Source organism: Nasonia vitripennis, chromosome 2 (assembly GCF_009193385.2).
Source record: "Nasonia vitripennis strain AsymCx chromosome 2, Nvit_psr_1.1, whole genome shotgun sequence".
NCBI classification, from domain to species: domain Eukaryota; kingdom Metazoa; phylum Arthropoda; class Insecta; order Hymenoptera; family Pteromalidae; genus Nasonia; species Nasonia vitripennis.
Genome location: NC_045758.1, coordinates 29,106,907 through 29,129,585, shown reverse-complemented (window position 1 = coordinate 29,129,585; position 22,679 = coordinate 29,106,907). Strand labels below are relative to the sequence as shown.

At 44.1% G+C, this 22,679-nt stretch overlaps 2 protein-coding genes across 8 annotated transcripts in view; one reads left to right on the top strand and one right to left on the bottom strand.

The window, feature by feature from the left end:
* The window catches only part of LOC100120233 (calcium uniporter protein, mitochondrial), a 91,403-nt gene that overhangs the window by 53,039 nt on the left and 15,685 nt on the right, over nucleotides 1-22,679 (top strand). For 3 of the 5 annotated variants that reach the window (XM_031924712.2, XM_031924715.2, XM_016981985.3), the window contains exon 3: nucleotides 11,641-11,718. The exons of the other annotated variants lie outside the window; for them this stretch is intronic. In XM_031924712.2, the coding sequence (XP_031780572.1) occupies nucleotides 11,641-11,718 (78 nt within the window). The remainder of the gene's footprint in view (nucleotides 1-11,640; nucleotides 11,719-22,679) is intronic. 5 annotated transcript variants of the gene reach the window in all.
* LOC100679372 overlaps nucleotides 1-22,679 on the bottom strand; it is a 37,027-nt gene that overhangs the window by 9,970 nt on the left and 4,378 nt on the right. Inside the window, exon 1 of one of the 3 annotated variants that reach the window (XM_016981979.3) lies at nucleotides 15,450-15,601. The exons of the other annotated variants lie outside the window; for them this stretch is intronic. Within the exon in view, the coding sequence (XP_016837468.1) occupies nucleotides 15,450-15,520 (71 nt within the window). The 5' untranslated portion in view covers nucleotides 15,521-15,601. Of the gene's footprint in view, nucleotides 1-15,449; nucleotides 15,602-22,679 lie in introns of those variants that run through there. 3 annotated transcript variants of the gene reach the window in all.

Here is a 22,679-nt window from a genome sequence, read left to right as displayed (position 1 = left end):
GTACTTCCAGGAGAGAAGCTTACTCGTAAAAGCCATGTGTTTTTGTCACAGGGCTTGGTTAATTAAATAACCAGAAGACCGTAAAAAAGCGCTTATTCACGCACCGAACGTTAAAACTTCGAAACCATATACATCCGCGATGCGAAATTATCACGTGCACAGCTTTAATTTGAATCCAATAACCAAAGCCATTCGGCAAACTTGTAATCCTATCCTCTACACTCCACAATCAAACAAACTGTACACCGGCCAACTTATTACTCTCTCCGCAGCCGAACCCACATCTCCGGACTCCGAAGCTCAACAATCAATTCCACCGTAAATAAAGTCATTTCACTCCAGCGAGTTTCCTCTCGGCGCACATACACAAATGCGTCTATCCTAATCCCACGTGGTTCGCGTTTACGATTAAGCCCCGTAAAATGCCTCGTCGTTTTTACTCCAACCGCGTACACTGCTTTGATGCGACTTTCGCGGAAGGACAGTTTTATGGATTTCCGATAGGATTTTAATTAAGTTTTCGGCGATGAGCCTGCACTCGTTGTACGAAATATTGCGGCTTTTGTGATTGCATCAGGTTGGTTTTTCTTGGATCGCAGGAAGTCAAGCAGTGTGAAAGGTTTCCTCTGAGCTTTATCGATATTAATATATGTATGCGAGGTGGAAAAAGAAACTTTTTTTTTTCATGAATTTCGCGAATGAAAGTATTGGTATCGACTTTTCGGTTTTACGGCTGGGAAGTGAACTGGGGTATTTTTGCGATGTGTTGGTCGACGGGACGAAATTTCCGGATCACGTAAAGCCGATATATCTGGACTCAGCGAGTTTGGAAATATTAAATCGCGAAGAAGCTGAAAAAATACATTTTTTACTGCTGTACGGGTACACGACCACGTGACATTTTAAGATTCAATAACGCCGACTTCAACAAATTCAAAAGTGTAATATAACGTTTCCAAGTAATATGGAGCGCCCTTTCCCTTCTACAGCCGTACATAGCCTCAGTTTCTCTCTCTCTCTCTCTCTCTCTCTCTCTCTCTCTCTCTCTCTCTCTCTCTCTCTCGCGCGCGCGCGATTGTTCGCGTCCGATATTACGCGCAGCCGGGTATCTTCTCGCTCCTCCTTTTTCTCGTTGTGCCCGGCGTTACGTAAAATTTTATCGCCGTCTGTATCGCAACTACTTCGGGATTCAGAGAGGATGACTCTCTAATTGACACTACACCGACACTTCGCGCGGCGTCTTTTGTCTGAATTCCGTGATTTTATTGAGCGTTTATTGCTCGTCGAGGAAAAAAAATAGCGAACGTAATACGCGTACACGACGATGCGGTTTTCAGCACAATAGGTTGAGCGGAAAATTTCTCGAAATGGATTATTAGAAAAGCTGTCGTAAAGTTGCGAGTATAATAAGCCGGCGGGATAAGCAGAAAAAGTGTCCAAACGGCTAATTTGTTTTTTGTCGAAGATTTTCGAGCTGCATTGTGCGCGCAACTGTGGCTTTCTATGCTTTACTAACCCAACTCTGCGATAAATAGTATCAACTGAAATGAATACATATTTTTGGCGAGTTTTTAATTTAATTGAAAGATACATTCTAGTTATTTATGCCTACACATTAGATTCGTGGAATACCAGGCGAACGTAATTTTGAAAAGGGGAACACGAGCGAGGACGACTAGTTTGGAGGCATTATTAAGTGAAGTGCGCTCCACGATGAATACGTAAATAACAGAGACGCGCAGTTTAGTAATCGCGCGTAACAAACGGGTTGAGTTGGAGCATAGGGAGCCTGATTTCGGTTGAAACGAATTATGCAAGCTGATGTTCTGTAATTGCATAGAAGCGTGTGCGAGGACATCAACTCTTCGTCGAAACTGAATACCCGTCCTTTGTCGTGATAAATTTGCTAAATGCACTTCGATTCTCTATTTGATCCTCGAGAGAATGCATAGTCGTGGCGTCGGAATAATAAGCCATAAAGCGAGTCTAAAACAAACGGGACGCGCAGGGGTTTACACTATCTTTATTATCGTTTGCATTGAAGTTTTGAAATCGTTCGTGCGGGGTATCAGCCGCTGGTGAGTTATCTTTGACGTTAGTGGACGCCGGCATTATACATGCCACAATGGCTCGATGCAATAAATATCCTTATCAAAGGCGGGCGCTAATGCCAACCTGATTACACATAACACTAAGGGTCGTAAAATGTTTTACTGCATCGCAAACCGCACAATTTCCCGGAAGAATTGCGCAACGAGCCTGAGCTTTTTATCGTCTCTAGAAATCTCATTGTGCAAATTTCTGCGATGATCCGATTTTTTCAATTTTCTTGGCATAAGTGCCTTATTGAACCTGCTCAAGTAGCTCATGCTGTAACTGATCGAGTCTTTGTTATTTTGGCATCAGTGGACGTCGATTTGTCGAACAATAATTCAATTAAAATACCTGACGTAACCAATCACAAAAGCATCAATAACTAACAAACTATTAAGGCTCTCTAAAACTATTAATAAAATCTAATCATAACGAGCATAAATAAAGCCCGCGCGCATATGAAATCGCCTCCAACCGTTCGATAAACATCTCATGCATAAATGCAAAGTGCTCGCGCGCGGTAGCTTTATAAGAAGGTTTACGCCTGATTACCTAATTACGAATGATTTTATGAAACGCTTCAAAGAGTTCCACCTCGCTATTTCGAGAGCTTTAATTACACCCTGTGCAAATAAGCCTATGAGAATAAAGCGCGAATTATGTGCGCGGTGGCAGTGCGGTATAGACGCGGCCAACCTATTTACGAATTACGTTGTCTAAGCCGCATGCAAACGAGCATAAAGAGACGGTGAAATATTGTTTTGATTGCGCAAGAAAACTGGCTTTTCCGAAATTCGCTAGCTGGAAGGGTATCATCGTGAATTTCAAGTACGTGGGAGCAGTTTATGAAGGCTCGTATAAACTGCGTGACATAAGGCTTGGATGTAAGAGTGGTATTTTAATTTTTTTTAGTTAATATTTGTAGATTTCGCAAAATGTAAGTTTTTAATCCACGTCTTACCTAATAATGGATGTTTATGACTTAGAAAAATGAATTTCAATTCAAAGCTCAAATTGCTTCCTTCCTGAGAGATAAATCTACGAGATAAAATTGTAATAAACTAGCCATGAGAGCCAATCATCTCGACGCAATAATCGCAGTGTAGTAGTCGCACACTGCAATGCATTTTAATTTTTGCAATACTACAAAACATGCCTTCTCGTTCCAACACCTACAACACCGTTTCTTCCAAAAATTTCAATATCATCATCTGTAATTCCACAAACACAGCTAAACCGCAATATCCGTAAACGCATCGGATCCAATTTCCCCCTCGAAAAGAAAATACTAACACTTTTGATTTGCATGAATTACAAGCGCGCGATAATCATCGCCCCCCAAAGTCCGCTTCCGGTACTTCCTACCCACACACGTTATACACACACACACATATTTACTGTAGCACATCAATTGTCGGTGCGCAAGGCATGTCAAATCGGATGGAGCAGAGCAGGTGCACGACAAAGGATGCGAGAAACACCGGAAGAAGGTGAGCGCGCCGATATGCCTGACATCCGACCCCGCGAGACAGTCGGGGAAAAGAGCAAAGTGCATCGTGCGCTTACGAATATGACTGTTGTCTGTGTGTGGAAGCGAATCACTGTGTTTAAGGACTGATTACGCGGTTTGAGCGAATTTTTTCGTTCCGGAATCGCGTGGATGTGACGACAGACAGGTGGATCGTCGTTGTTCGATTGTGCGGGTGGATATGGGGAGAAGCTGTAATTGATGGATGGCTGGCTGACGTGCATTTGCATAGATGTATGTCGTTTCAATTGTTCGGGGAGAAGTTGTTTTATGGTTTGGTGAAAGAGATTTTTTTCGTTAATTTATAGTTTGTGTACGAATTAATAAGTTGCTACATTATAGCTGAGTGATATGAAGGAAGTTGTTACTTACGTTACGTAAACGAATTTGCTTTGCTTTCGTCTAATGATGCGAATTAGTTTTATGACGCTAATGGACGGAGTAATTATGAAATGGTTATTGAATTATGGCTGTTTATAGTTTTCTCGAGGAAGGATGTATTGCACTCACGAAAGCGAGAAAATTTCTACGGGTGCTTTAGGAAAATTGGTTTATACAATCAACCTCTTTCTCGCTGTATTATAGCTGAGAAATTATTAGAAATTTTGAAAGATTGACATTCAAGCGTAAAAAAGACGAGTAATATTTTTAGCTAGAGGCTTGCGTTTGCGTCAACCAATATTCATAAATGGATGTAATCGCAGTTTATTTAATCGCAACTTTGATTACCAATCGTCTTATCTAGCTTATTAAAACTTGTACTTTTTTGACGAGCAATGACGCAAGTCCGAAACTCCAAGAAACCGGAATATCGAAAAATAAATGATTCCTCGACTAAGTAACAACTCCTAGAATACAACCAAGAATAAAGAATCTACTCTCTTTTTCCCAAAGTACAGAACTTCGTGTAACAATGTTCGAAAACTTTTTAAAACCCACGACTTCCGCAACTTCTTCCTGACTTATCCACAAAAAATCCTCGCACAACACCATCGAAAATACTCGTCGAAATTTTCCTCATCTCGCGTACAATTCGAGCGAATTTCGTTACAGCAACGACGTTCATCGCTTGGAAATTTTCAAAACTTAAAAAAAAATGTTTGTTCATATACCAAAAAAACACTCACTATCCTCTCACAGCACAAAAACGAAAAATCACTTCCGAACAATCCACTCTCCAAACTTCCAGACCGTCAGCGATGCTATTCAGTATACGATATACTCCAGACCATCAGACGGAAGCCGGTGTCTCTCGCGCGCGCTCGTATTTTCATTCACTTTCGCTGGCAGCACGCGCAGCACTGCTCGACGCACCTGTCCGGTTCCGCGGCGAGACCCACGAGCTCTCAGCGCGTCCTCTCCACCTTAGGTGGGGTGGTGGGGTCACGCGAGAAAGACAGGATTGTGGCTATGTGTGCAGAGTAGTTATGATGCCTTGGCCCTCACGTCGTCGTCGTTGTCTCTATGGCGTCACTGGTATTATATACTACTTGCGAAACGTCGTGTGCAAGCTTGACCACATGTCAGGAGATGTTTGGGATGATGTGATGAGGGTGCCTTTTTTTGGAGATGTTGAGGTTGAGGTGATTTGGGGGGAGGAGAATAATTGATGATGATTGATTTTGACGGAAATGTGATACGATTTTTATATTAGTGTGCTTTCTGTGGATTATATTTTATGAATCTTTTAAGCGCGAGATAGAGTCTTTAATTCGTGTTTGCGAATATATGACGGCGATCTTCTTTGATGTCTATTATAATCTCAGGGTTATTGAGCGTAAGGGATTACGAGCGTTGGAATTTATCATTGTTATTCACATTTCTATTTTCATCTATCTACAATGATAATAAATTATCGAATTATACGTCTAATCAAACTTTTTTCATTTTTCTGTTACAGGTGAGTCACAGGATCAACACGATCTTCCTTACGTGAGTTTATGTACGATTTTCAATACGTCCTCATTTTTAATTTAAAAACCGACTTTATTTCTTATACGAAAATACTCCTTCCAACGAAAAAAATATTGCAATTGATAACGTAGCGGAAAGGTACTCGCTAACGTCGTCAAAATATGAGAAAGTCCACAGTCCCTAGGGATCGAGTTTTATATAGAAATTTCGATTATACGGATACTCGATTGCTCTTATCGACAATGCGAGCTCCTTAACCGTCGGCTGCACATATCCCCTGGACTATAACGTCGGCGAATCTCGGCTGACGGTCGATTTTCCGCGCGTGCCTCTCCCAAGGATGGCTTTCGAACTGCCGCATTACGGATTCCGCGCACGAATAGCCGGTCGGCTTGACTTTTTTTTTAGATTTTGGCGGTTTTACGCGAGATTCCTCTTTTTTCACGAAGGCTGTTGACGAACCTTCGAAAAATGGAACGAAAATTTGAAACCGAAGCGTCACACACGTGCGTGTGTGTGTACGAATCCTTGAAAACAGTATGGGTTTGCAGAAAAAATTATATACAGTCAAGGAATTGTAATCAAGAGGTTTTTAGCGCTTTCGATGTAATTAGCTGGGACTCCAGAACAAATATAGTCTGCGCGATGTTTGTGTGTGTGTGTGTATGTATGTGGAACAGTCCGGTGAAATCTGATAAGCCCGCGAGATTTTCTCCGCTAAACCGGGCGAAACTAAATTGGACGTGAAATTGATATGGAAAAAAATTAATCGAGTTCGTATGCGTATCATAAAGTTTAGTACTAGTACTAGTACAGTGGATTATTTCTGCTTCCTATAGATATTTCAAGCAGACGTTGCGCAACTTCGCAATTATCGAGATCACTCGTTTCCGAGAAGCTTTCAGAATAAATTATATTCCCAATATGAACGTTTTTACGTAAGACACTTGAAAATATTGAAACTTTATCGATACACACTTTACGGTATCACAATCATCGCGCACGCAACGAAATCGCAGTTATTTTTATTGCAAAAACGAACATCCTCCGAACGGTGCCATCATCCGTATCGCGTTTTACATAACGAGAGCGCGGGACTGAAAACGTTTATTTATCTTTCCGGCTGTAGTAGAAGAAAACACTCGTTGCGAAAAACAATAGCGTCTCTCGCTTGAGTTTCAACCGATGCTTGCAAAATAACGAGATAAAACAAGGAGACGCGCGTAGGAAAATATTTCCAAAAACACGGCCGATCTTTCGTATTCAAACGATGTACCGCGTTCGCCTCGTTGTTTTGTAAACACCCATACCATCGAGGATAGTCTCCGCGAGAGCTGTATCAGCGTATCTCGTCACGCTTTTGGGCTTTTTTCGCAACTCGCTCGTATTTCATGCGGGCCATGGCTCTGTGCTTCTTTACGGAAATACACTTTTTTTGTGACACTATAGGTGTTGAGCTGGTGTACTTATTGTTCAGTTGGTTCAAACCTTTTGCGTCAGCGAGTTACTACTTATAATTAGATTATTCGTCAGCGGTATAACAAAAAGCAGTTCCGAAATCCAACAGCAATACAATCATCGCGCCATTCACCGAGAGCCGCTGTCCTCTATTACACCCGCGACGAATCCAATCAGCCTTATACCGACAAAGAGACGCCCAGTAGCTGTATACAAACGCGGCGGAAAAATTAAAAAGCCTCATCATCGTCTCTCTCTTTTTCGTCTGCACCTTCTCGGGACCTCCCAGTGTGTCAAGGTCGTAATATTCCAAGCAGAACGAGGCTGTTTTATAGCGCACGCTCCGTATATCATACCTTCGTACTACTATATTATCTCGATGCGCAATACACAGTAAATGTAATAAAGACTTCATTCTCAACGGCTCCTTCGATTCGAATTAGAAATCACTCGCGCTTGACCTTTGCGCGATTAAATCGACCGTATAGACATGTGAGCGAGCGAGTGTGTGTGCGTGTAACAACCGGAAGGCCTGTGTGCATTGTCTCCTGCGCAGTTGCAACATCCTTGGCTTTACTCGCGCGAGTCTACACGTATGCACACAGTATTCGTGCGTGAGCTGCAGGACGAAGAGAAGGTGTACATAGAGGCTTGCAGGAATGGGAATTTATGCTACGCTGGTGCGAGTATTTTTTCTTGATCTTGATCGTCGTTTCTGATTTTTTATGGTTTCGCGGTATTATTTAATCGGCGGGCAATAAAGATTTTTTTATAAGAACCGAGTGCTAAGTGCTGAATTGTTAGATTCACTCGTTAAGTTTATATAAGAAGCGCGTAATCACCTCTTTTGTATATTATATGAAGTTCGCTGCGGTTTATACGACGTGCAAAAATGAACTTCGCATTCGCAGCTGAAAAATATCGTAATAACGGTGCAAAGGCGTCTACGCTCTTATAAGCCAGTTGTAACAAGGCTTTTACTCGAGAAAGAAAGCGTTATGCGGTTATGCTAATTATTTTGAAAAATTTTCAGCGCAAAACAATTATTTAGCCAAACTCGTTTTGTGCAGGACTGATTACTGCCTCGGGGCAACGTAAATGGCTTGGATATATGATAATACTAAAACCAAAGCATTCCGGCACGCGGAGCGCAAAAAATTCCGCGAGAAATGTCTACTCCGACGAGATAAGAGAATACGCGTTGAGCCATAAAAGCGAATAAGTCATAACGAAATTCTTCTTAAAATTAGCATCGTAAGCCCACCCGAAATCTTCTTTACCTGTACAAATTCGACGGGTGTATCTTGTCCAAAAAAAGCCGTACTCAAAATTTCGATGAAAAAATAAAACATAATATCCCATACGCGAGCATTAAAAATTCCCCCGACGACGCGCATACATCCAAGCACAGTTTTACGACGCTTCGGGTGCGGAAAAAGCCGCCATGATAAAGACGACTTTTCTCTCAACGGCGCGACGAAGAAAGTGGCCAGGCGTCGTGGTCGCGCTGCACTTGGCCCAAAGAGAGACACACTCTCGCGGCTGACTGCCCCTTGATGCTCCTACGCTGCTGCTGCTCCGCGCTTTACATTTACGAGTCGGCCATAAACAAAGTGAATTCAGCCCGGCTGACGTAAATTGCTTCTCGCTAGGGGCATCTGCGCGCAGTCTTGTTTTTTCTTCGATTTTTCCTCGATGATGACAGTGTTTTACGACTGGTTAGAACTTTTCGTCCGGATATTTTTTTCGCAAATTACGTTGTGATATACACACGCGAAATATACGCAAAACTGGTTGGAATTGATTTAGCAGCTTGGGTGTGTGTATAGCCAAGTAAAAAGCGGAACGATGACATTTTTTTGCGGGACATACAGAAAAAAAAGCTTTCTCCGCGCAAAATGGGCAAAAGTGAAAAAGTCCTTTCTGCTTTTAGTACATAACGAATGGCTCTTTTTAAACCGGTTGTGCTGAAATAAGAAAAACGCTGCGAAATCCGCACGACGCGATGGCCTGTGTCTTGCGATTTCGGCACTGTTGGATTCGACGCAAATGGCAGCAGTGTCTAGGTATACCTGGAAGGGACGTCGAAGAAAATGCGCAGGACATAAACGAAACTCTCCCTTTCCCGGAAGCCCTCTTGCTTGATGAGACGCTGCAGTAGGCGGCGGGAGAGGGGTTGCAGCAGACGCGCAGGGCTGACCGCCTATTTAAAGGGCTCGAGAGGCTATAGACGAGCTCAGATCCGCGTAGCCCTGTCCAGCGTGCACTAGCCTAGCTCATACACGCTTGGCAGGGCCACCGATTTCTCAAGGACAACACAGATATATATATTTACTATTCTAGTCATACTATACTCTAAACTCCAACGTTGAAATCTCAAAGCTTTAAAGCTGGTAAGTAATAATATTTTGATTTGTTTAGTGCATGTCGATAAGTTATCATGTTTTTAACGTACGCTGCGTGCCGAGCGAGCAAACGATTCTCGCGATGAAAATCGCGTTCTTAATTTCGATAGATAATATAAAAAAGTTGTGTGCCACCTACGCCGAAAAATAGACTTGGAGGCAGCATGTGCTTATATACATAACTCTAAAAAAATTACTCTCTGTTTACAGGAACGCCAAAGCGTACCGGCCTGCAACACTAGTCAGACTGGTGGATGATGAATCCCCAAGGTTTTGAACCTGTTCTTGTGTGGTACTAACGGAAATTATGTATAATATATGCGTTGATTCGTACAGTAGCTTTGCTAATTACTATAAGGCTTATACTGTTCGAGTACTATAAATAATCAGATATAATTATAAAGACGGTTGTGATGCGATAGTGAGATTAGTATGTGTACAACGATGATAGTCATATAAATGCCATACAAATGTAACGAGTGTGAAAATTATAGTGAAAAAGTTCTACAAGTCTTGTTAGTTTTAAGAATTATGATAGCTCAAATATTTGACTAGACCGTAAAAACAATTATTCTTCCTCATGAGCTTTAATATTTGTAACGAAACTGCTTAAAATATAACCAAAGCTCAAAGCTCTTAACTAAGTCTTACACTTTATTATTCCATCTCCTTTTTCGTACATCCTCAAAGTTCGCATACACAATTCAACCCAGAATATTCCAAAGTATATTTCAATATGTTTTCCGATTATTTGAGAGTAGCTTGAATATTATGCTTAGAAATTCGCAAAACTTCTGCACGTATATAGAACTTCCCGCACTGGCCTGTGTATTCTACACTCGGAATCCGGCGAAATAAATAAAATTATTATGATTAAAAATATATACCAATTTTTGAGAACATTGAAATTCGGTTTTATTCTCGCGGAAGAGAGAAATCGAAGTTCGTAAATGATCGATATGGCTTTGGAGTGTAGCTTTCTCTTAATTTCCGCAAAAGAGCGCGTGTTTACCGAGCTAAGCTGGTGGGAGCTGGAGGGAAAGGGGCGGGGGCGTCCGAAGGATTTTTAAATCCCTCTCTCTTTCTATAGCTGCAGCTCGAACTGCGCTAATTTCCATTTTATAATACCTTGCGATAGGTATACTCGAGGACAGTCCAGGTATAAGGCAGATGTTCGCGTACAGCGAGTACGGATGTCATTACGCAATATTCCGAGAGCGAGCCCGGTTTAGACAAAAGATGTTTGCGCAGCGAAACTCGAACGAGACTTTTCTGGCACGTTCGGGTTTCGCGCGCCGCCTACAGAAAATTTTACAATTTTTTTTTTCAAAATTTTCGAACAAGCTTAGCAAAACTGCACCATTTCAATCGAAAAACTTTTGCTACACAGTCCGTAAAAGTAGCAAAGCTCATCGTAAATCGTAATAAAATAAAATCCAGCAACGATTAAACGCTCTTTCTCTTCTCCGTTCGAAAGACAACGAAGCGATTCAATCAACGATCGCAGCTCGCAAAATCCACAGCTTGCACACGATAAGTGGACGCGGTCGACTGCAGTTTCATTTTCACGATCACCTCGTTCGCTCACACGACGCGAGGGAAGAGGCGTAAAAGAAAATGAGGAAAGATACACAACCGAGTGTTTGCTGTGTGGACGAGATTGGACGAAAAATGTACGTCGCGCGTAAAGGAAACCCTGACAAATGTAGTGAACTGTGGGGCAGCTTTTTTCAGATTTATACGTAGTTTTTTTGAAATTGCTCTAAATCAGGTATCTATAATTTATCTTTACTTATCTCTTCGAGCTTGGCATAACTAAATGTGCTGGAGAGGCTTGGATTTCGCAACGCTTCAAAACGAAAAACAAGCCTTTTTTTCTTTCCAAAATGCAAAACCAGCTGCCTACACGAACCATCCCCGTCCAAACAATGCTTTTCCCGCGCTCGTTGGAATTATATTTAAGCCCGTCGGCTTGTTTGCTCGCCTTTTCTCCATCATCCTCGTGGGTCCAATGCATACATATACACGTATAAAGAAAATGCACTGCACCGTTTGCATAAGGAATTATCACAACCCGCAAGAGCGAGAGATAAGACGCCTCCCCCTCTCTCTCTCTCTCTCTCTCTCTCTCTCTCTCTCTCTCTCTCTCTCTCCACGATTTTTCCCTTTGCAAACGAGGCTCTAACGCTTCGCTCGTCGCGAGCTTAACTTTTTCACCGCTTCTTGTCTTTTGTCTTGCAGGAAAAGAGAAGATCTCCAGGGAGAGAAAAATGCAGCATCTGCAGCCGCGAAAAACGTTGCTCGTGATATGCGAGAAGAGTACGTAGAAAATGTGTGTGTGTGTGTGTGTGTGTGTGTGTGCGACGGTGTGTAGTTCTCCCCTCCGCTTAATAGCGGCGATGTAAGCCTGGATTTTGCCTGCGATGTGAAATTCCCGTTTGGCCCTGTTTTACATTCTAACGATGCATTCTTTGAATCCGAACTAACGACGCTTGATCCAGGAATGCTCGATTCGAGAGACCAACGACTGGATTTGCTATTTTGGGTTTTAACGGCGACGATTTTCCGCGAGCCGAAAGTTTCAGGTATACACAAGGGACGACCTGTAACCGGCTTGTAAAAGTGACCCTCGCGCTGCACTTCGGAATTGAAAAGCTACGACGGGACGACTCGGATTTTCTGTCCTCTCCCGAAATAAACTTCGTCGTACTTACTCATACAACGCATTATTAAATAAACAAAGTACTCACGTAAGGATGATTTCACAGCTCGACTTTCTTTTCGCGACCTCACGTACAGGCTCACACCTTGTCGACACAGCAGCGCTTAAGAAAATAAATCACACGCACACTTCTCTCTCTCTCTCTCTCGCGCGAGTTTTTAAACTTTGATCTCCTTTGTGCGCCGGCCGCGGGACGACTGCTGCCGCCGCGCCAAGTTTCCAACCCCGCGGGCCCTGTCTCTTTGTCGTTGTACAGCATGAATCAGAGGTCATATCGGGGGAGTCGAGGTGTAGGACTTCATCCGCGTGTGCGTGAGCGGCTGTCACGCGAGGGCTTTGTTGAGTTCGCAGTATATAATATATAGTATGCACAGTTGTCGTCCGGACAGGTGTGCAGTATGTGTATACACACGATGCGCGCGGACGGGTTGGCTGATTTCGGGGGTGAGTGATTGTAGGGTTTAGAATTTTTATTGTAATACACGTAGAATAGCGTATACGAAATTGCTGCGGTGTACACTGCATTTACGAGGAAGCATTATTCCACAGAGAAGCACAATATACCTCTCAGGTGTTGTCGGAACGGAAACTCCGTAAACAGCGAGGCTGCATTACACCGCGGCGGAATCAGGAATATTAAGTTTCGGGTATATTACGCGCCAGCCTTAGCACCCTTGCGATATGTCTCGCGTGCGTAACGAGTTTGTTTATACGCGTCGTTTACTCGCGCGCTGGGCCAGCCGGGGTGGGAGTGATTTATTAATGAAGCTTCCAGCTTTAAGCGAGCTGCGACTATGTTGTGCACTTTTTTTAGCTTGATAGAGCTGTGTACGCGCGGATGAAACGCGATATTGCAGGGGAAAATTGCCCGAAATGGGTTGATGCCTTTATGACGAAAAAATCCTCTTAGGGATCAGGCATCGGTTTATTTGAATTTTTGGCGACTTGTTGCTTTTAAAAATGTTAGCTAGTTTACGGCGTGGAATTGATCGGTTTTTTGAAATTTTAATTTAACGCTAAAAACATAGTGATACAATAAGATAACTGCAAAAAGAGTTAGTCATCTTCTTCTGATAATGAGAGTATACACTGCACTCGTCTCGTTGTACGGTAGAAAGTCTAACAATTATATTTTTAACGAGAAGCCCGAGTTTGCATCAATTATTTTTCGTTTAAACAATCACAATTCTAATTTTCTAGAAAAAAAAACAAACGTTACACTTAACACGTCACTTCGTAAAACGATCACATCAATAACACATACGTCGAGCCAATAATCATCGCCAATCGAAGTCGTTATCGGCAGTCAGTAACGTTCCTATCCAATACCTCCCCATACATACCTCATCGGTCGTCTCTCGCGTTATATTCGATTACGAGTTGATTACGTCACCGCAGCGGCGCCTCATTAAGATACGCGCAAATACACACACCACTCGAGCCGCGAGAAATTTCGCGCAGCCCGGCGTGAAAGCGTCGGTAACTCGAGCCGCCGCGTAATGCAACCTGTCGCCTATGGCAGCTATCCTTCCAAGTCATATCGATCACGAGATGTCAAGTGTGCCATCGAGTCCGAGAAAAATTCGCATCGCTGTGGTGCAGATTTTATAGTTTCTTTTTTTTTGGAGCTGCAAGGGGTAACGAGGCGTGATACCGAGAGGGTAGTCTTACGCTTTGAGCGAGGCGTAACGTGAGAAGGTTCTGGGCTGTTGCGGAGGAGTGTGCAAGTGGTTTTGCTTTTTCGGAAGGGTTGATTTACACGATGTACAAAGTTCCGTCATGCTGAAATCGAAGTGGAAAAAAAGTTCATACAGTAATCGCAAAATCTTGGGTCAGAATGACGCACAGCTCGTGTACTTATAAATAACCCGCTGAAAAGTTGCGTAAACCAAGTTCTCGTTAAGACAACCAACGAAATTGCCTTGTAAATAGTGAAACAAACGACACCGAAATTGAGCAGCCAAACATCAGTCATGAGATCGGAGTGACACATGCTCCGCAGTCCAATACCTTATGTAAAACATTTTCGTTCTCTTCGCGCAGCACAACGTACGGCGCGTTACGTAAACCAATTTTTAAATCCACTCGTGCATAAGGACTCACCGGATTTTCGTAATTAAATTTCATAAAAAGTGCTCTCTTGCTCGTTCGCGGTAAACCGCGCGTAAATCCAACATCTAAAAATTGAGTTTAAAATCGTTCTCGCAAAAGCTTCGCGATTGCATTTCTGAAAATTCTCGCCTATTTACGTTTCATCTGTGCTACTCCAAAAGACGCAATCAATACTCGCTCTACATATGACTCAACTGTACAGAGCTCCGGGAAATTGATTTTTCAAAGAGCAAAAACGCGCACATCCTATCCATCCGCGCGTCCCTGTTAATTAAGAATGATAAATTACGTCAAACTCGATTTTCCTTGAAAAATCGTTCCGAGAGTCGCGTTATGTGCGCACGATCGAGTGCCTCTCACTACGCGATACAAATTCACGCTATACCGAGGCAGGAATAATATGGCGCGAAACAAATGCGTGTGACACGCTCGAGAGTGCGCGGAAAAAGCGATGGAAGTGCAAAGCGAGAACGACGATGTTGATACACAGCGAGAGAGAACGTTCACGAGGCAGGTTGATTTTGCGTCTGGAGTCGCGCGTGCGTTGCAGCGTTTTCTAGATAATTATTGGATATTATACCGAAAGAGAAAGATGTGGAGCGGTTGTCGGCGTGTAATTGTTTCCTTTATGGGAGAGTGATGGCTGAGCGATGGGTTTTATGAGCGGCGGTAACGAGGATGCGCGTTTGTGATTGATTTTTAACGAGATTGTTGTTTATTTTGCATTGGAGATCGAAAATAAAACACGATAAAAAAATATTTGATATTTTTCCAATGCACCACGCTCAAAAGCTTGCAGTTCGCTATCTCTACGCCAAAAGCGAAAGGAAAAAAAATCGTGTTCAAAAAAGTTGTCTCCATATTGCATCGCTATATACAGGAAATATTCAGCGAAACGACACGAACCTCTCATTCAGAAAATTTCTAGTTAAAAAAATTATCACGAATTCCATCACCGTCTCAAATCCATTGTCCCACTACCGGTCGATAAATTATCGATTCCGTCCCTGTCCTTCGCAAACAACCTAATTTCCGCATCCTCGGCAAGCAGCTCGGCACTCTAAAGCGTGAACGATAATCAGCCGCTTTTCCGACAAAAATAAACGATATCCCGTTCCACCCCCTCATCGCCCAATAACCTCTCCCTCCATCGCGAGCAAAAACAACTGGTTTCCAGTGCGATGATTCACCCTCGAAACTCATGCACTCGATTTACCTGCAGCGATCGTCATTGTTGTCGACGTACTCCATCGTGAACTGACAGTAGACAATTTTCACGGAAAACATCTTCCCTTTGTTCGACGTGCACACTATACACACACTGGTTCCCGCGATTTTTTTTTCCGCGGCGAGAAAGACGAGAGCTCACAGCCAACTGAATTCGCGCGATGAGTGCGCGATGCGCCACAAAGGCGAGAGCAGAGAGGAAGAGAGTTCGGGGCTTTTCATCAGCGTGACCATTTCCACAGCGCTCATTATGCTCGCGTATCGGATGTACAGTCCGCTTGGAGAATTTGGTTGAGTTTCCGGAGAAAAAGTGGGGCTGTATATGGCGCTTTGTGGAAGAGTTGTTGTGTGTGTGTGTGTGTGTGTGTGTGTTTGAGCTCGCGATGTGGTGTGGGTCGGTATTACTGAAAGCAGTGGTATTTGGGAAGTCAATATCGGGATGTATAATTTTAGTTTTGAAATAAGCTTGTTATAATTTTTTTATTTTTCAATCTATAATTTACTCTCTTGATATTATTTTGCCTCGATGATCGAAGCTACTTGACTAGTACATTAAAGTTTGAATTTTTCAAATAATAACGTAATAAAGGAAGAAAATTAATTAAAAATGTTTAAGTGTACGCGCCAATCATCATTTTTTTTTTTTTATAAACATATCTGATAGCGTTTTGATCGTATCTGTACGTCCAATAGACACATCGAGTATAGAGTGTTGTCCCGCAGTAGAAGCACGTGCGCGGGACAAGTGTATCTGTTGTGTCCCGCGAACGTCGGTCACGAGCTTCACGCTCGGAGGACCGTGATGTATCCCGCCAACAGCGCAGTGCGCGAAAATTTTACAGTCTTTTTAATTAAGTGCTCTAAACACAGTCCTCCTTCAAACCTGAAACGATCGCTTTGATTTGTGGTTGGATTAACCAGGAGAAAACCGGTCTCGTTATGTTCACTAGACTGATGACTACTATTACTAACTTTTTTTTTATTAGTCCATTTAAACCATACAGTAATTGTCCTTCGCGCCTGAAACTCCCGAAACATCCCGTAAAATCCTACATCCCACTACATAACGCAAAGCAGTGTACACACAAAAGTATGGCACAAAACTGCATCATAAAAGTCTCGTTTTTAAAACTGGCTCTCCGCGAAGGACTGTGCTTATACACGCGCTATAATTTCAAAACTGTTGTCAGTAGTTTCCACGACAGCAGGCGAGCACCAATAAAAAATATCTTTTTCATTGTGCCGCGGATGGACGTGTGCGTGCGCATGTGGCTACACAGCTCGAAACACTCGTCGGACGGATATCCGGTGTTCTGCCGGTAGCTGTATACGTATACATATATCTATATATACGACGAGTCTTTGCAGGCGAGTAATGCATCCTCTGGTATACGAGGAATCCGGCCGTCGACGGGACGACACTATGCGGAAGGAGGGAAGAGGTTTGTGTGTTATACATATGAGGGTACGATATTAATTTCTGGCGATCAATTATGTCGGGACCGTGCTATAAGAGGATGAAAGGATGAACTGCGTTTGGGTCGTGGCTGTAGGATGTGAAAAATGAAAAGGTTGAATTTATCAGGTCGTACTTTAGAAAGAATGAATTTTCAATACGACGAGTTTAATGTGAATAGTGCTCGGGTTCCGACTAGTGGCGATAGGTGGCGCATAGGCACTTTACCATTTCCCTCATCTGTAATCTGCGCGCCGAGTCTAGATATAGCGTTCTGCCACGGATGCCAAAAATGACTCATTGGATCTATTGCTTAGACCGCTCATTCTATAATTGCAACTACATTCTGTTTTTCAAGCTTTTTTCCGTCCATGTTAATTTGGAGTTCAACGCCTCAACTTATTTGAACACAGTATACCTGTTTTGATCGAACAAAAATCGACAAGCCGCTGAAGCGATCGATCCCTTAGCCTGCAGCTCCGGCCATTAAAGTCGATTGGGATTTTCGCAAAGATTAAACGCGCGCGCGAAAGATAGAGATAGATAGATAGATAGATAGATCTTTATTTGCTAAAAGCAAAAATAATACAATATATATCACAAAGACTGTGTCGCATACAGTGTAACAAAAAGAGAAAATAAAATATATAAAAATACCGTCACATAAAATCACATAAAATCACATAAAATCACATTTCATCATATTTAATTATCACATAAAACTTTTCTAATATTACGCTGTACATTTAAGGTTTGGTCATAGACCTATCTGTATTGCACGTTTGAAATCTAAAAATACGTAATACTGGAAGAATTTTTACGGCCTAAGGGCCGAGTCTGACTAGATTAAAACTAGATTAAGATTAAGAATGCAGCGCCAGAGGGCTCAGAGTCGTCACGATTCAGTGACCAGCAGGTGCCGCCGTAGTGCCCCCTTGAAGGAGGCGAGAAATGGCAGGTTTCGCAGAGTAGAAGGGAGAGAGTTCCAGAACCGAGCACCCTGGACCTGGAAGGCCCTAGCCCCGGTTTCAGTACTCACGGTAGGGATGCTCAGTTCCGGGGGAAGTCCCCTACTGGAGGGTCTTTGCTTGTGTTTATTAAACAATGAGGCCAGATACGAAGGTTCACCGATCTGGATTATTCTGTATAATAGAATGACCTCAAAGTAGAGCCTTCTGGGATCGGTGCAAAGCCATTCTAGACGCCTCCGGTAATGACTGATGTGTTCATCCCTCCTAACCCCGAAGATGAATCTCACACACGAATTGCTCAGTCTCTGTATCCGTATTCGTTGTTCGTTAGACGCGTCCAGGATAGTCACAGCATAGTAGTCGATGTGCGGTTGTATAAGTGTCTCAACTAGCCTTTTGCGGAGAGTCTCAGTGGTGCAGCCCCTGATAAACCGCAGGCTATACAGGGCTTTATTTACTTTTTTCGTGATAGCATCCACCTGCGGTTTCCAAGTAAGTTTGCTATCCAATACAACAACGAGACTCACGACCGTCTCACTGAATGGGACGATCACTCCGTCCGGCAACGGAACCCCAGGCAAGTTCCATGATTTAATATTGTTAACGTTCTTCATGGACCCGAAAAATATAGACTTGGTTTTGCCTGAGTTAAGTCGCAGACCGAAGCTCTCCGCCCAGCCAGAATGTTTGATAAAGAATCGAGCTCTTCGAGGTGGCATTGACTGTAAATTTGCAAGTCATCCGCGTAGATGAGATGGAAAACATCGGTATCAAGGCAGAAACCGATGTCATTGATGTACAATGCAAACAGCAGTGGACCCAGAACGGACCCCTGCGGAACGCCGATGTGGAGACGCCGAGGAGAAGAACGTTGGTTATTGTCACCAACGACGGCCTGCTCTCTACCAGAGAGGTAGGAGGCAAACCAGCGGATGACTTGCTTTGAGAAGCCGAAGGTGGATAGCTTTCTCAGGAGCCTGACGTGACACACAGTGTCAAACGCCTTGCTAAAGTCAAAGAGAAGGAGTAGTGTTACTTTCTTTTTGTTTATCCCAGCTCTGGCATCATCAGTTAGCTTAATTAGGCCAGATTGAGTCCTGTGACCAGTGCGGAAGCCTGTTTGAAGGTTATCTAGTAATAGCCTTGATTCAAGGTATTCTAAGACTTGCCTATGCACTAGCCACTCCAGAGCCTTGGAGAGAAAGCAGAGAAGTGAAATCGGACGGTAATCAGTCAGGGCTGTTGGTGAGCTGACTTTGTTGAGTGCGCGCACAAGTGACATTTTCCAGGCAGATGGGAAGCAGGGTTCGCTAAGGGACAGGTTGAAAATATGACTTAGTAAGGGAGCAAGAACCGGCAAAGCTTTTGAGATGACAACCTGTGGGATGCCGTCGCTCCCCCTGGCCTGAGTGTCAAAGTGCGACACCGCAGCCAACACGTCCGATTCCGTTATAGGTTTGAATTCGAAATGTTCCGGGAGGTCAAGACTTTCCAGGGTAACAAGATAATCCTCAACAGCAGGAGCCAGCGGATCATTTGAGATCGCGCTGAAATGCGTGTTGAGTTCATCTGTGGTGAATCTAGATGGTAAGGGGGCCTTGGTGGCAGAAATTCCAAGTTTCTCCAGCTCTTTCCAGATCTCAGCAATATCAGTCAAGGTGGACAGGCGTGAATAGTAATAATTCCCTGAAACGCCTGTAAAGTCTATTGCTCTCGGATACAAGGCCACGAAGAGCCGCCTGTACGTCGAGAGTGGCCGTGATAAGGTCGTGTCCGTTGATGAAAGGTGCGTCTGTCTTCCAGTATGACTGCAGGCGATCCTGCTCGTCGATTAGGCACAGATCAAGCCAGGTGTCAGAACCCTGTTTATGGTGTGTGGCACCATAGGGAACGGACGAAAGGGAGTTCTCATCAATGAAGGCCCTGATGAAATTGGCATCTTCAGATGAGGATAGTTGGTCAGAGTTAAAGTCCCCCATTATAACCTTCGTGGAGTAGTTGTGCATGTGAGTTGTTAGTTCGTTAATAAAGTTAGAGCCTTGGAAAAAAGGAGCATGAGGTGGACGATACACAACCCCCACGAAGATGGGAGAAACTCCCTTGGCCGATATCTCACAAAAGAGGTATTCAGGCTTGCCTGGCTTGCCGGACCATTCACCGTCGGATGTTGAAATAACACTAACCGTCAGAGATTTGTGTATATAGAGGGCCACACCTCCAACGTTTCTGTTTCTGTCTCGTCTGTAGAGCAGGTAATCATCCAGCGAAGGGATGGATGTCACCTTCTCGCTTAGCCAGGTCTCAGTAACAGCTATTACGTGGAATAAAGAGCGAGTGGATAAAAAGAGCCTGATCATCTCAATGTGACCCGTGAGAGAGTTCGCATTAAAATGACAGACCCTTAGACCTTCAGACAGAGATACCTTAGAACCCGATGAAGACATGGCGGATGAGCTTGATGGCGGACGTGGTGGGATGAAATGTATGTGTGGCAGCTTCATTGTGGAGTGATGTTTACGGCGAGCGGGATCCGAGCTAAAAAATTATCCAGCTCGGCGTCGGTGGTAATGACGGTGGCACGCTCGTTGTCATCGTTGCAGCGGACGAACAGTCTCCCGTCCCTGACGAACGTTCGGCAGCCCTGCCTCCTCTTGGCTTCCAGCCTAGCCTGTGAACGCAGCTTGTGGACGTCGGTGGGGAGTAGCTCATTGATGTTTATCAGCCCTTGGTGGTCAGGGCTCAGAGCTTTGGCCTCCTCCATCACGGTTGCGCCCAGCTCGTTGGTGTGGAGCTTGCGTTTACGAGCTTTGGCAACGACGATTGCTCGTGCTAATGCACTCGACGAGAGGGTGACGGCCAGTGGTGGCAATCTGCCGTCACTCCTGGCGGTGTTCCGGGGTGCATCGAGCCTACCCATGACCCTGACGGATGCAATATCTCTCCGCAGGACCGTAGGGTCAAGTGCGTTTATGACTGCAAACGCGAGAAGATGCAGCGAGGTCTCACGGGTGTAGTGCAAGCCCGTGATAACAACAACACTATTTGAGGTCTGCTCCTGCCGTCGTTTGACCTCAGCCAGCTCACTGCGGAGGCTGCTAATTTCCGCAGCGCTGCTGCTGTTGTTGCTGTTGTTGTTGTTGTCCTGCTGCAATGCTGGGCTCCTCGATGAGAGATCTTGGACTTGCGCCTGCAACTCGGTGATGGTGGACTCAGCATTAAGTATGCGAGTCTTCAGTGCAGGCAGCTCATCGAGGGCCTTTAGGCGCTTCTCCAGCGGGCTAAGACGTTGCTCAATTCTCGAGATCCTCTCCGACACGATGTTTTGTGTCTGGATGGCTTCCGCATGAGCATTGCGGATGTCATCGAGAGCTTCACGAATGTCCTTCAATGCAGCTTCGATGGTTGGTGGTGAGCGAGTTGGTGAAGTACTTCGTGAAGTGCTGGCTGATGGTGGTGCCGATCTCGTCTTCTTCATCCCCGGTTGTTTTGGGGTGGTCTTAGCCGCTGTTGTCGCAGTCACCCCCGCCGCCGATGTTGACCTGGGCCCCGCTTTGGCACCCTTGGCGTCCGCACAGGGAGGACAGGCTATAAACTGCCTATCGTTTACCACGACTGTCTTGATGTTGATGGTGTTCAGACATTTGACGTGGTAATGGAGCTTGCAAAAAGCACACCTTTTCGGCTCCTTGTGCTGAATAGGCTGTTTACAGATGCCGCATTGCCGAAAAGGCACTTCCCCGCTCTTTTCGCCGTTTTCACTCATTTTCGTCGATAACTTACTGGCAGTCGGTAGAGTAGAAATTCGTGATGTGATGTTAAGTTATCGACGGAGTGGTAGAGAGAGAGAGAGAGAGAGAGAGAGAGAGAGAGAGAGAGCTTTATCTACATATTCATATCCAGAGCATCAGAGCATCGAGTTGATTCGTCAGCCAGAGCAGCTGCTGTCGAGGGAAGTGGCCCCAATATCCGCAGGATATCTTTGCCCACGAGGAATTCTATCGGCGGATATCCAGCGCGACGACGAGAGGCGATCGAACGAAAAATCCGCAAATAATTGTTTATCCTCTTACGACAAAAGCCTATTCGACTCGTAATCGGAGCCTTTGCGTAATGAATTTTTTTTTTTTCGCAGCGAGGATTAGAGTGTTAAACACTTGTTTTGCGCGTTTTTTCTTTGTTTGTAGGTGTCATTCCTTTTTTAGTTTTCGAAAGCTCGCGCGTGTAATAGCTCGGCCTGCTGTAACGAATCGGACGCTAACGAGTGAATTCATTCCGATTCTGCATTCCATTTTGACGATGAAAAATTGAAAAAGGAAAAGAGTCGAACAAATTTAAATTTCGAGAGCAAACTCGGCGTTCGACGATTGAATGCGTAGTCGTCCCGAATTTACGGAGTTTGTTAAACTGATTCAAAAGAATCATTCAACTGAACCGACTCTGGCATTTTATCAATATAACACCTGTAATAATTCAAACACCCCGAACTCCATCAATCCGCTCAAAACTGATTACAACTTACTACACGTAATCGCATCACAAACGAACACGACTATCCAAATAACCCAATAACCATATAATTAATACACCCTCGTCATAAACCTCGCAATCGAGTCAGCGTCAATCTCACCATCTCTACATATACCTACATAAAGAATCAACGCCTAAATTCCATCACGTGCACACCGACATTATTGTCTATACGCGGGTCGCGCACGCATTACAATATAACAATACCCAAACCGAAAATCCCGCTCATCCCTCCCGGCGCTAAACTCGATGCAAGTAGTGCGTC